General features: G+C 39.8%; 3 protein-coding genes across 8 annotated transcripts in view; 1 reads left to right on the forward strand and 2 right to left on the reverse strand.

Moving 5' to 3' along the window:
- Nucleotides 1-6,558, reverse strand: part of sytl4 (synaptotagmin-like 4) — a 15,813-nt gene extending 9,255 nt beyond the window's left edge. Inside the window, exons 1-4 of one of the 5 annotated variants that reach the window (XM_040016642.1) lie at nt 6,352-6,557; nt 4,965-5,154; nt 2,076-2,291; nt 123-232 (exon numbers count right to left, since the gene is read on the reverse strand). In XM_040016642.1, the coding sequence (XP_039872576.1) occupies nt 123-232; nt 2,076-2,291; nt 4,965-5,083 (445 nt within the window). In that variant the 5' untranslated portion in view covers nt 5,084-5,154; nt 6,352-6,557. The other 4 variants (XM_040016643.1, XM_040016645.1, XM_040016644.1 and 1 more) reach the window with 4 other exon arrangements.
- Nucleotides 6,559-6,875: 317 nt separating this feature from the next.
- Nucleotides 6,876-11,771, reverse strand: trmt12 (tRNA methyltransferase 12 homolog). Of its 2 annotated transcripts, XM_040016650.1 has the most exons (8): nt 11,605-11,771; nt 11,301-11,469; nt 10,996-11,194; nt 10,747-10,897; nt 10,549-10,658; nt 10,127-10,284; nt 9,192-9,561; nt 6,876-8,240 (listed from the first exon to the last, which is right to left on the reverse strand). In XM_040016650.1, exons 1-7 carry the CDS (start codon nt 11,655-11,657, stop codon nt 9,196-9,198), a joined length of 1,206 nt encoding a protein of 401 aa, XP_039872584.1. In that variant the 5' UTR covers nt 11,658-11,771; the 3' UTR covers nt 6,876-8,240; nt 9,192-9,195. The 2 variants fall into 2 exon arrangements, with proteins under 2 accessions (XP_039872584.1, XP_039872583.1); XM_040016649.1 differs by having other exon boundaries at nt 6,876-9,561.
- Nucleotides 11,772-11,874: 103 nt separating this feature from the next.
- Nucleotides 11,875-13,181, forward strand: part of zdhhc9 (zinc finger DHHC-type palmitoyltransferase 9) — a 31,607-nt gene continuing 30,300 nt past the window's right edge. The window contains exon 1 of the mRNA XM_040016654.1: nt 11,875-12,012. Within this exon, the coding sequence (XP_039872588.1) occupies nt 11,984-12,012 (29 nt within the window). The 5' untranslated portion in view covers nt 11,875-11,983. The remainder of the gene's footprint in view (nt 12,013-13,181) is intronic.

The following is a 13,181-nucleotide window of genomic DNA, read 5'->3' on the forward strand; positions in this document are numbered from 1 at the left end:
CAGAACAAAAAACAAACAAGAAAAAAAAAAAAAGTGAACTGTAACGTCACTGCTCTGACTGCAGGCCGGCTGATGTTTACATAACTAGCTCAACAGTTCTACTTCCTGTTAACTGTACTCACATGGCTGCTTCTTTCTCAGGGAGACTCTCACTAGGTCATGCCCAGGTGTTGTAGAGAAACGGTTGACCCGCTGATTGTAGAACCAGTCACCCGTCCTTTTCTTGACATCACTAGAATCCCATATAAATATTCATAAGTTAACTAACAGATTTGTTAATGGTTATCCAACAAGGTGTGAGCAGTATGTGACCAATATGTGAGAGCGCAGAACACGACATATATAGTGATTATCCTGAAAACAAGCAGTTCTGGGTTTTCATTGATGTTTCTGTTAATGCCAAAAAAATGTTGCAAGACAACGAGGAGAGGAAGAGATGAGTGGTGAGATACATTTCACACTGCATAGCTGATCATCAACAGATGTGGTTTGCAAGACCAACAGTGATTTTTCATACAAATATTTGGTTATTTATTACTACTGTATTGACAAATAAAGTAAAAATCTAAAACAAATGGGTTAAACCAGATACTCTGTCTGGATGGCACCAATAATATTGTGAGAAAGTTTAGAGTCATTTTTCACCAGGATGTCCTTTAACGCACACATAAAACAAAGCTTTAGGACTGCCTTCTTTCATCGGTTCAGTACGGCCAAAAATGACATAATAACATCCAATTACTCTGTTACTCCAGAGTTGGACTATTGTAATTACCTATTATCAGGTTATTCTAAAAGCTCATAGAAAGCCTTTGGTCCAAAAACACCACAACAAGCACTAACAGGAGCTAGAAGGAGAGATCATATTTCTCCTTTGTCAGGTCCCATCACATCTTAAAGACCTCTTAGTATCACATTATCCCTATAAACAACTCAGACTGCAGGCTTACTTCAGGTACCAATCCCTTCTCCTTTGGAACCAGATCTCAGTTCATCTTCAGGAAACACCCTCTCTACTTTTAAGATCAGTTTACAACTTTTTGATAAAGCTCATATTTAGAGCCAGATCAGATGAACCTGAACCATAATTTTGTAATTCTGTTACAGGTTTAGGCTGCTGGGGGCACTTTGTATTATACACAATGCAAAATAAAACCTAGCAAATCATCATTAGTCTCAAAAGCAATTCATGCGCTGTCACTTCACGTGACAGAGCAATTCATGTGTCTGTTGAACTTGGATGAATAGCAAAAGCAGCTCTTCCAGTGGCTAGTCAAAACCTCCCAGATGCTGTCCGCTGACTTATCCAAGTTACACAAAAATGTTCATGTATCATAGAAGTGCCTGACATGTAGGAACACCCAAGAAGACAAACAGCTGACTGGCACTGTGTCACCTGGAAACCTGAAGGACCAATCCTATAGCATCTTTGTAAGCCACTGCAAACCTGCATCAATGATGAGCTATATTCATAACTGAGCTAATTAATGGGCAGAAATGAATTGAAAGGCCACATATTTCTGAGGCAATGCAGACTTTAAAGCTCAGTGGGCTATCATACTCAAGAATTGGCTTAACCAGGAAAAACTGGTTTCGCCAATTTAAATAAAAATATCAATAAAAATCTTTTACCCTTCAAATCACCAAAGAGAAAAATGACAATAGAGTTTTAATTGCTTTAATACGCGATTAAAAAATTACCATTATAATTTTCTGGTCAGTATTTGCATTCAAAACTACACAACCTGCTCTCAAAGTTGGTAAGGATTTTGGACAAGGTTTGAAATATTTCTTTTCAGCCACAATGGGCACCTTAAATTATTCTGAACCAATCTTATACATCGTCCTAAAAATATTCATTTGTGTGCAAAATGTGGAAGAAAATCTACAGCTGAAAATTGTCAAGGCAGTTTTGCTTTGAGAAATGGCTGCTTAAGTATTTAAATATTCAGAAGCACGAATGGGAATCTTACTTGGGCTTTGATGGAAATCTCTCAAATATAAAACATCAACCTAACCCCACACACCCTGTTCTTTGAAGATACAATATTTGTTTAATTTAAAACGTTTCTTACGATTCTTTGGCACACACGTTGCACAGCCAGGATCCATCGGGCAGGACCATCCGGCAGTTGCGACATACGATGTGATTGCACATCTTACACTGGCTGGAAAAAACAGTCAGTCGGCTCAAAGGCTCCAGGCATCGGCCACAACTATGCTGACTGTATTTTTCACTGGCACGTTTGGCCCCTTTCCTCTTAACATCCAGCAGCTCTGTCTTCAACTTCCTGAGCCAAACACGCCACACAAATGCCACATAGTCAGTTTCACTTAAACAGTCATATGGCAAAGTAAACATTTTGCTGGATTTCTTTAAAAGAACAAAACAAAACCCAACAACCCAAAAACAAACAGTACATGAAGTAAGTTTTTAAACATATACTTTTTCTAAATGTTAAAGTATAATTTTATTTCAGAACTTGTGGTCATTATCAAGGTGTAGTCCATAAATATTACTCAATTACTGCAAAGCCTGATATAAAGAAGTAATAGTGCGAGACAAGAATTATGAAATTAAAATAATATGTACAGTGTCTTTGTTACTCAGCTTCTAGTGTAAATTTGTCTTGTGCATTAAAGAACTTGGGCGGAATGTTGTTTAATTTTTTTAAATACTTGTGCAAATAAAATGAGACATTGTTGCTGATAACAAGATTAGACTTTACTGCAATACTTCACTTCAGCAAAATATGTTAACTTCAGAGGGCAGGTGGATTAAATTCGTCTGCATTAAGCAAAACTGACAATTTGGTAAATTGTCAGTTTTGAACAAATTTCTAATCTGTACATGTACAACCCACCCCAACACATGTTTACGACTTACAGTGTACAACAACAGAAAAGATTTACAAAAGCAGGACAAATGCCTAAAAGGCTTAAATATCTTAAATTACAGAATAAACTTAAGCAATGAAGCCTGAACATTATAAACACTAGAAATTAAACATCTTAGCAAAATACTGAATGTGTCTCAATACAGTCAAAATATTGGCCTCAGTTCTCTATAGCCGAGTCCTCAGTCTAACAATCCTGCACTGAAATCTCGGCAGAGGTTTCTGGCACGACTTCGCCTGCTTCCAAAGTGCACAGTCAGACGAGGCTTTAAGTTCTTTTTCTTTAACAGAAGAACTTAAACTGCAACAACACTTGCATCAAACAGAACATGCATGCATTTTTTAAAGATAAACAATAATTAAGTGGTCTATATACTGTATGTATTGCCGGAGCTTTAGCTTCTTCAGGTTCTTTTGACTGCTAATTTTATACAGTTGCAGTTTTTAAAATGTCCTGGTGACCACATCAATGCTAATGTAGATCATACTTTAATATAAGTGCAAAGTTTTGTTGTTTTTTCCTTTTATAAAGAAGGAGCTTTGAAGTAGAAACACTCCATGCTTCATATGATGCACCGAGTGTTTCTTCCACACACCTCTTCACTCTGTTCGTATGTACACCACTTTGTATTTATTAGTCATTAATAATCTCTGGCTCTCTTCCACAGAGTGTTTTACGTTTGTCTTTCTCCCCTTCCTCACAACCGGGTCATGGTAGGTGGCTGCCCCTCCCTGTGTCCTGCTGGAGGTTTTGTCCTGTTTAAAGAGAGATTTTTTCTTCCCACTGTCACCAAGTGCTTGCTCATAGGAGCTCATCTAAATTTGTGGTCTTCTTTTCTCTTTACAGTGCAAAAGTGCCTTGAGGTGACTCTTGCTGTGATTTGGTGCTCTATGGATAAATATGAGTTGAAGTAAAAGTGAGCAGTCTCAGATACTTTTCAAGATGCTCGTCAAGCGCCAATAGCTCCAGAACGACTTAATGATATCTAGCACTGCACAGTGCACTGTTGCCTCATGGTAACAGGGTCCCTACTTTGAGGGAGTTTGCATGTTCTCCCCATGTCTGCATGGGTTACTCGAGGTAGTTCGACTTCCTTTCAGAGTCCAAAGACATGCACATTTGGTTAACTGGCGATTCGAAATCAGCTGATGTTAGATAAAATGCTTTCCACGTATAGAATGAAGTTCTCTACAAATATATTTTTAGTTTTAAGCACTCTGAGTGAACAGTAAGTGTGGAAAAGCACTACATTGCAAGTACATTTCATAGTGTTTTCTTCATAATGATGCAAGACGGGGGACCTATGGGCAAGGTTTCCAAACAATATTAAATAGATGAAAACAGAGGCTCATTCAGAAAGCGACTAAAGCAATATCTGTGGAATTTTAATCCAGTTGCAACTGACACATTACAGTTTTTGATTGCTATTGTTATTTTATTGTATTAGTTTTGTCATTACATTTCTTTTTGCAGCGTTGATATTTTGAATAGATGTGCATTTTGTTAAAACTAAATGGAATTCTAATAAAAACAAAACAATCAGCAACAGTCAAACAATGAATCCAGATGCATCTAATACTGTAAGAGACAGCAATAAGTATCTAGAGCCAACACATTAACAACAGTGACACTGACAGTGTTTTTGTTTTGTTTTTTTCTTTAAAAAAAAAAAATCAGATTACAATATCTATATCTTTTGTTCTCCTATTTTTGTCTATTATTTTTATCTATGAAAACCACAAAGCCACCACGCCAATATTACTTTAACTGGATTAAGCTACTATCATCCAGCTCTTAGTTGAACCCTGACAATAAATATCAAGTCCCTACAAGTATCAAATGCCAACTGGGCAAATTTCTAAATAATTAAAATACTATCTGAAAAGTTGAATATAACGCATGGGAATACTTTTGTGAAGTAAAAATGGATAAAAATAAAACAGAATAGAAGTGCAGTAAAAAAATAAATAAATAAGCGGCAGATATGAGTTGATTTTGGTACTTCTAACAACTAAATAACAAGTGACTAACTGACAGGTGTGGAAAAATTAGGAGCCTCTTCTCACCGCACACGCTGGTCCTCAGCCTGTCTCAGCTTCTCATCTCGTCGCAGCACCTCCAGGATCAGCTCCCGCTCGGATTCAGACAGGAAGCCCAGGTTTATCATGTCAACAGCCTCTGGCATGGTGTCTGTATCCAAGAACCCTTAGTGCAGGTGAACTGGCTCAATCGAGTCACTTTTACATTGAGATGTCACTGAGGACAAAGCAAGAACATCAGGAGTTGAGCGTTTATGCAAAAAGTGTTTTTTTAAATTAAACCTTCCAACTAATGCTTGACTTTACTACAGGACAACCCGCTTTCCTATGATCTCCTGTAATGCAAGCTCACCAGAGCCCTTGAGTGAAAACAGGAACTTAGTGACTCGATTCCCTGTGACGACAATACAGCCAGACAGAAACAGTTGTGTTTATGTGGTTTTAATCAAATAACTGGGAGACGACTGAGTGACCTTTCCTTCTTCCTGTTGGCTTCCATACAGGGAAGTTGCTGTTACCAGTATGCCATCCTGCATAACTCAGCTGGAGATTTCTCGTTGGATTATTTAAATCTCATGCCAACATCAACAGCAAAGCTTGCCTGGTGGGAATACTGATAAAACAACCAGGAATGCTTTCTATTTCAAGAGACGACTCTGGAAGTTTCTGGCTGAAATGACCTAAAGAAGAACCAGGATGTGAGAGGATTTTAAAATCCCACAGAAAGCCTCTGCCCTGGTGAAAGCAAAAGACAACATGAACTTGGCTACAGTGCATGGTTCCCACCCTCTAAGGATACAGAGAGCAGGGTGGAGTTCAGGAGCTGAAACATTAATTTAAACCCAGCATCAGCCTTGTCATCTGTCATGTCCCCATCTGAAACTTTATGTTCCATTTAAACTCCCCGCAGGGTGATTTAGGCAGGAGCAAAATGAGGCAAGCTGTGAGAAAGCTCCCGTTTCTAAGCACGCATGGAAAACGTGATAACTTCTTCCTCATTGTTTGAATGCCTGGAGCCTGTTATTATGATACGAGGGGTTGAAGAATACCTGCAGGGCAACTTAGTGAGAGAATAAGCTTCAAGGAAACGGTCAATACTCCGAGTTAGTGAGGCACGTAATTCTTTACCAATCGTAAACATAAAGGAGGTAAAAGCATTAAAAACAATAAACAACGCTGACAGATTTAAATACAGACTGGAAGAGTTAAAAAGAACTCGACTATGAGTCGCTAACTGCGCCTTATCGGAAAGTCCAATTAACGCTAACGTTACATCAAAAGACCGCCTGAGACTTCCCTTTTTCCTGCTGCACAGACCGGTCTGTAAACTCTACACGTTACAACTGCTGCGAATTTTACTAAATAAAAACAATTTAAAAAAAGGCTCGGACTCATTAAAGGAAATTAAACACACCTGTTGGTAGAAGTCCACGGAGAACAGCCACTATACGACTCGCAAGTCACTCCCGAGAGAAAAGACAGGCAAAAGTGACACCAGCAGCACGCGAGCTCACCGCGCGCTCACAATCACACCACCGGGTAGGTACACACAGCTGTACTCTGCTTCGTGGTTAAAACACAACCGTGCCCGAGTCTCCTTAATTGCTGATTTTGTGGCGGAAGATAAGTAAAGTTCGCAGGAGACGCTCAGGAGCGCCTCTCTCTCTCCACATTTTCCATGACAGGTGCTTTTCCTTTGCTCTATTTACCGGAGGAGGGCTGGGTGTGGAAAATCTCGCCCATATCTTGGTTTCCTTTCTCCCCCCAAGCTGTTTTTTTTCTAATCCTTGGAAACTTGGAACAAAGAAAGTGCATGCATATGCGCTTTTCATTTTGCATTTGGAATAAAAAAAATTTGCACGTAAATGTGTGAAATTCAATATGCAAACGAGAGAGAGAGAAGCAGAGCAGATAGTTACACATAGTTGTAATACCGGGCTATTATTTGTTGTTAGGGCACAGCCATAAGAGAGCAGAGCATAAAGAAGATGATTTCTGAGTTTTAAAAAATGACAGCAGCTTTTAAGCCTGAAACACATGTCGTTTAAATAAAATAAAAAAAACAACTTTCAAAGTCCTTTTTGGAAGAAAACCCCTCCCCTTCCTGTTGTTTCATGTCTTATTTTACTGTAAAAGCCCAAAAAATGTTTACTTAGTAAACGCATTTTTGATTATAAGATTGAATTTATCACCACTTATCCCTGCATAAACTATTATTTAGGTTAATACGTTTTTCAGTACATGTAATGTTCTGTTTGTTTTCATGTCTGTTTGATAACTGGGCGGTGGTAGTGACCTCAATCTAAGGCAAACCTAATAAATCTATAGGATTAAAACAAGCTATGCTACCTTGCTATTCTAACTAGACCATGACTTTGATACATGTCAAGTGCTTCAATATTATTAACACATTTAAATACATAAATAAAGAGAAATAGGATGAAACAGACAGATAAAGAAGGATAAATGACACATTTGAGCACCACAAGCCAGATTAGCTTCATTGCTCCAGGGCATTGATTTCTCCAGGGAGGATGGACCCATCCATCCGTGCTGAACATATTCCCCAATTAAGGTTCAAATCTCTCGTATCAACTTAACTGGATTCAGACCACGTGCCTGCAAAAAGCCAAATCATATGATTCACATAACTTCTCAATGTATGAAAACTGCATTCTGCAGACATTTATTCAGGCTTTTCCTTTAATATGTCATGCATATAGGTCATGGTAGTAAAACATTCCCCCTTTAAAGCAAACAAAACAACAACAACAAGGAGGGTTGTGGTTCTTCAATCATGGCAGATTTATGACTAATGCAGAATAACAGTGTATTTGCTTTCCAATGCAGCCACCCTCAACGGTACTAGTAATCAAACACACCTGAGAAATAGTACAACACAACAATGAGCTGCTCTTGAGCAAGGCACAGCCTGACTGTTTAGCTGCTCGCTGGTAACACTGTGACTCTGGTGCACTCGTGAAAGGGATTGGGGATTGCAACTAATTCCCATGAACGAGGAATTTCCAGCGCCGGTCATAAGTCCCTTGCACAAAAGTGAGGCAGGAAACCTGAGGCCTGTACTACGTTCAAAGCAAGTTCACATCTCCATACATTAGCCACAAGATGAGGTGAACCTACGAAGGTGGTTATAAACTCAACATGTGAAACCAAAAAAAAAATAAATTCAATTTAAACCCTTGAGCGTTTAAAAAGAAGGCAGATAGATTTCTTAGTGCCCAGACATTTTCATCACTACACAAATGCATGGCGCCACCTCATCAGAACTCAGCACATCTGCACCTAAAGGAAAAAGGACAGTCTTTTAAAGATCGCAGTGTTAAAGGAGGCATCTACATCCACTGTCAACAAACCTAGAACCACCTAAAATGCATCTTGAGATCCGTTCCCAGATGCTTCAACCCCCACTCACAAATTGTCTGAGGTGACCTCAGTAGCTCACGTGACAGTTAAGTGGGACAGCGTCTTTCACACTTTGGCCCCAGTGAGTCAGGCCCTTTTTCACATGATTGGGTCAAGGATTCTCAGGACCACCTCCAAGGGGATAATCCTAACTAGGGGTTAAATACCTGGGATTCTATAGCAGTTGTTTTAGAACTAAAGGTGCTTCCTGGATGAGAGACAAACGGTATTGATGAACCTAAAGACGCCCAGTTGTTTCCTTTCTAAGCACTCAAGACTACCATGTCCTGGATGACTGAGAACTTACACAAACATATTCAATTTAAACCTGTAACTTATGTGAGCTTATCAAGTACAAAGCTTTGTTGCTCTGTTCTAGGATTATATTACAATATTAAGGATTAGAAAAAACGCTTTAGAACTGCTTTCAGCTAACAGAAACAAAAACATATGACTACAGTTTCTCCTGAGCATCTACATTTCTTAATCGTGCTCAATGAGGAAAGACAAAAACTAGACCTTCCTTCTACCTGCGCACGTCCATGAGTCCATGGGCTTTTCCACAAGGTAAGGTCAGCAGCATAAGTTACCCTGGCAACGCACCCAGAGTAAGAACTGAACCACCTTTGCAAGACTGGAGACCCAGGGTTAACCCCAAAGTTACGTTGCTAAGCCACAAATCCTGCTTTGTAGTGCAGGCCTCTGGATAAATAATGGTTGCGGTTGGTTTGTCACAGCCTGACAAATGATTAAACCAGCTTGTGTAGGGTTTGGTTAGAAACGTCTGTTTGTTTAACACCACAGTGTCTGTTTAGTGTTTGTGATGATTACTTTCTCAGGAAGGCCTGCACTCCAAGTCCAGCACGACATGGTGAACATGAGGTGCATATGACTTAACGTGCTCGATGTGCTGGATGTTTGTTGTCCACTGTGTACCAGTGAAGTCCTTTAAAAGAGAAGCGAAGTGCTTTGCCGTGTCTTCGGCCCAGGCCTGCCACACCTCTCTGTCTGCTTTTTTCCCAGAAACCTTCTGGGGGGCATCGCCGGCTGTACTGTGCTGTACTGGCGAGGTAACGTTCTGGTGTATATGTAAAACGCCTCCTGTTGCTCTCCTGAGCAGTCGACAGGCGACAGACCAGCCGTCCTCAGAGCTCGGTATGAGACCCAGGTTCACTCGGTCGGCGACGCCACACAGCTGGAGCTGGAAAAACAAAAGTTAGACAAAAAGAGGTGATTACAAAAACCTGTATAGCGTATCTTTTTTTCTTAAAGCGGAATAAAAGGCAATTACATTTTTATAATAATGGTAAAAACTCAAACGAAACAGAAACTTGCTGATGATCATTTAATCAAGAGGATTTAATTAGCAGTGCCTGGCTGATACTTGGCTTCTTAATTAAGGGTAAGTAATATATATATTTATTAGTTTCAGGTCGGCCATTCTTGTATTTTGCTCGTTTGTGTTGTTGTGTTTGCACATCTCTGTTGCTTGTGGGGCTCGCACACAAGAATTTCACTCGCATGTGCTGTGCCAGTGTGCCTGCACATGTGATGTGACAATAAAAGTGATTTGATTTGATTTGATTTGTAAGGGTGTAGGTACGGCGCACAGTCCTGAGAAATCTATCTCATAGTTAAAATAGATATAGTTTTTATTAGAGGTGGACTTTCTCTGATGAAATAATCATTTCCCAAGGGACCAATCTAAAACTGTAGTATATAAACACCACATGCGGCATAAGATATAACGAATCGATGAACTTTACTTGGCGATTATCTCCTTGGTGAATCGTGCAGCGGTCAGACACTCCGTTTGCCTCGAGGTTTTTCTTTAGAGCTTCGACAGCGTTGGGGTTCCACTCACAAGCATGAACGTGACTGGCCTTTGCATGCACCAGATATGGGAGAGTGAAGTATCCAATACCTGAAGTAAGGCACAAATGGGAAAATTAAACAACAATATGCATCATAATTTGGTTGTTTTTAGGTAGCACACAGCTGTAAGAGCAATAGTACATGAGCAGTGAACTCAGCTGCACCTCCATTTGATTCAGAATTCAAGGAAACGACATCAGTCAGTAACTTTATTTCATATCTACTAAAATGGGTCCTTTTAACCTTCAAAAAGTTACATTTACCACAGATTCCTTTTATTGCAATCGTATAATATATTTTCCAGTTTTATTACCTGCATATAAATCCACTACAGTCTCCCCTCTGCAGTCAAATCCAGCCACCCGGAGCTTCTCTGTTATGTTTCCAGCCGAGAACATGCACTTGGTAACATCGAACTCATAACTGAAACAAATGTGAAGCACACATTTTCACACACATTTTAGTCTAATAAGCATGTCCCCAAGTGCTGAAATCTATGACTGATTATTACCTAATGCCATTGTCTACATGTTTGACCCAGCTGTGCGCTCCTAGCAGCATCGTCACCTCAGGAGATCTAAATCCATCTCTTGAAATCCTCCTGATCTTTGCTAGGCGCTTTGCTCCCAGTCCTCTGGCCACTGTGCTCCAAAGCTGTTGATCTAAATGAGTTAAAAAGTAGCCAGTGAGCCTCCTCATGAATTATTCTGTACATTTAGCGGTAAAGTAAAACGTGGTGCAGTTTGAGATCAGTAGCTACCCATGTTTTCCCATAATGGCAGAACAAAACAAGTGTCTCCCAGCAGGACTAGGTCTCCATGTCGCTGGAAACTGCGAGGGATGTCTCTCTTCAGCTCTTCTGTCCATCTTTCACCATGAGACTCCAACAGCTCCTGGAGGACTTTCTCCAGTTTACTACTACTCGCCCTTCCTTTCTCTTTTTTTGACTGCAGTGCAGACTGTGATGAAAGCAGGGCAGAAATGAAAATATTCACAGAAAAAAAAAAAATCAGCTATTACATTTTAAAGCTTGCTGTTAATAATAATTCGTTCAGCTTTAATTACCTTACTCCAAACTACTTCAAAATCATCATCTGAAGCCACAGTGGTCCTGAAAGACTGAAGATCGAGCTGGGACAAACAGGATGCTAAAATGGGCAGGAGGACTGTCCCATCTGAGTCTTTCACTAAACTCAAACTCAGGTCCAGAGCCCCTTTGGACTGTAGTGACCTCCTGTGAAATAAAATGCATGTTAAATATAATGTCAAAGTTATTTCAAACAGGCTGTTTGTTCAAATCAATCAGCTCCTTTTGATCTAATGCTAATTGCTAGCTGCCGTTGATAGCAATGACCAAATCGTGGATTACCTGAGCTTCTGAGCCTGACACTGAGGCACACGAAGGCATGGCACACTGTCCATCTGTAAACAAACAAATCAGCTCTATTTACGTTTAGATTACGATGCAAACAAAGACCAGATGCACGTCAACAACCGGGTAGAAGCTTCCCTACTAGACACAACCCGTGTTTCCAGTCGGACTGTTATGCCGGACGGACAACTCCGAAAACAAACAGTTGATAAACCAAAAATATATTAACAAAAACAGCACCCGGCGAACACATTTTTAATGTTTTTGTCTCTATTTCTTTTACTGCTAGAAAACTACAGCTTTTCCTCAATTAAACGAGGCCAAAAACCATTAAGTGATAGCCAGTTTTGGAGAAGTTGCTCACGGAGCCCAATAGATGGAGACAAAAGGAAGAGAAATCAGAGGGTAAGTTGCGGAAGGTAAAGCAACTTTAATGTAAAGCAGACTAAAAATCCTCCAGAATCAATCTAAAACTAATATCTATAATAAGATATAAAAATTCAACTGTTTGGGTTTATTCTTAGTGGGCCTTTATTTATGTTGTATTTGTGTAATATAGTCAAGTTATTTTGTAGGCGTTTACAAATGCAACAGAAGCATCAGTAGACACGTGTACTCAAAGGCCACTTTATTAGGTACACTTTACTAGTACCCGCAGACCTTTGCAAACCTTCATGGCATAGATTCACCAAGGTGCAGGAAATATTTGTCAGATATTTTAGTTCATGTTGACATGATAGCGTCACACAGTTGCTGTTGATTTGTTGGTTGCACATTCATGATAGGCTGTGGCATTTAAATGACGCTCACTTGGTACTAAAGGATCCAAAGTGTGCCAAGAAAATGTCCCCCCACACCACCATTACCAGACTTGGACTTTGGAGATCCTCTTATGCAAAGCTTCGTGGTAACAAGTGTTTATTTGAACGGTTATTTGAGTTAATGTTGCCTTTCTGTTAGCTTGAAGCAGTCTGGCCATTGTCCTCTGACCTCTGGCATAAACCAGTGAACTGCCACTGACAGGATATTTTTTTCTTTTTCGGACCATTCTCTGTAAACCCTAGAGATGGCTCTGCAGCAAAATTCAATTTCTGAAATACTCAAATCACCCATCTGGCACCAACAACCATGCCACCTTCAAAGTCACTTAAACCACCTTTCTTCCTCATTCTTATGTTTGGTTTGAACTTCAGCAGGTCTTCTGGACCATGTCCACATGCCTAAATGCAGTTAAGTTTTTGCTAAACAAATTTAAGGACAAATTTGACTGCAAATTTAGGAAAATGATAGTATGCACCTGTGAGATGTCCAATGGCCAGGAATTCCAAATTTCTTCTATTAGCAGGGCTGCAGTCCCAAAAACAACTGCAATTTGATATGAGTTGTATTAATAGCCTTTTGGAGTATGTGTTTGTTAGTGCCCAAAAGATGGAGGCAGTATTGGCATGCCTATCTCAGACAATTTTCCTTTTCTTCCGAGATTACGTTATCTGTCTATTAGTGTGTATGACGTTAGATCAGTCATGCCACCACTGAGAGTTCCCCTTAAAAAAGATCGGCCCTGTTTGACAGAT

The sequence above is a fragment of the Simochromis diagramma genome, unplaced genomic scaffold (genome assembly GCF_900408965.1).
Source record: "Simochromis diagramma unplaced genomic scaffold, fSimDia1.1 OVJJ01000685.1, whole genome shotgun sequence".
In the NCBI taxonomy this organism is placed as follows: Eukaryota; Metazoa; Chordata; class Actinopteri; order Cichliformes; family Cichlidae; genus Simochromis; species Simochromis diagramma.

What these genes read in the sequence shown, in the direction of transcription:
- trmt12 (XM_040016650.1), bottom strand. Translation starts at nt 11,657, where the DNA reads ATGGACAGTGTGCCATGCCTTCGTGTGCCTCAGTGTCAGGCTCAGAAG. An exon ending in TGTCAGGCTCAGAAGCTCAG is followed by an intron (nt 11,470 to 11,604) that starts GTAATCCACGAT and finishes TTTATTTCACAG; the next exon opens with GAGGTCACTACAGTCCAAAG. An exon ending in TGTAGTGGATTTATATGCAG is followed by an intron (nt 10,285 to 10,548) that starts GTAATAAAACTG and finishes GCCTTACTTCAG; the next exon opens with GTATTGGATACTTCACTCTC.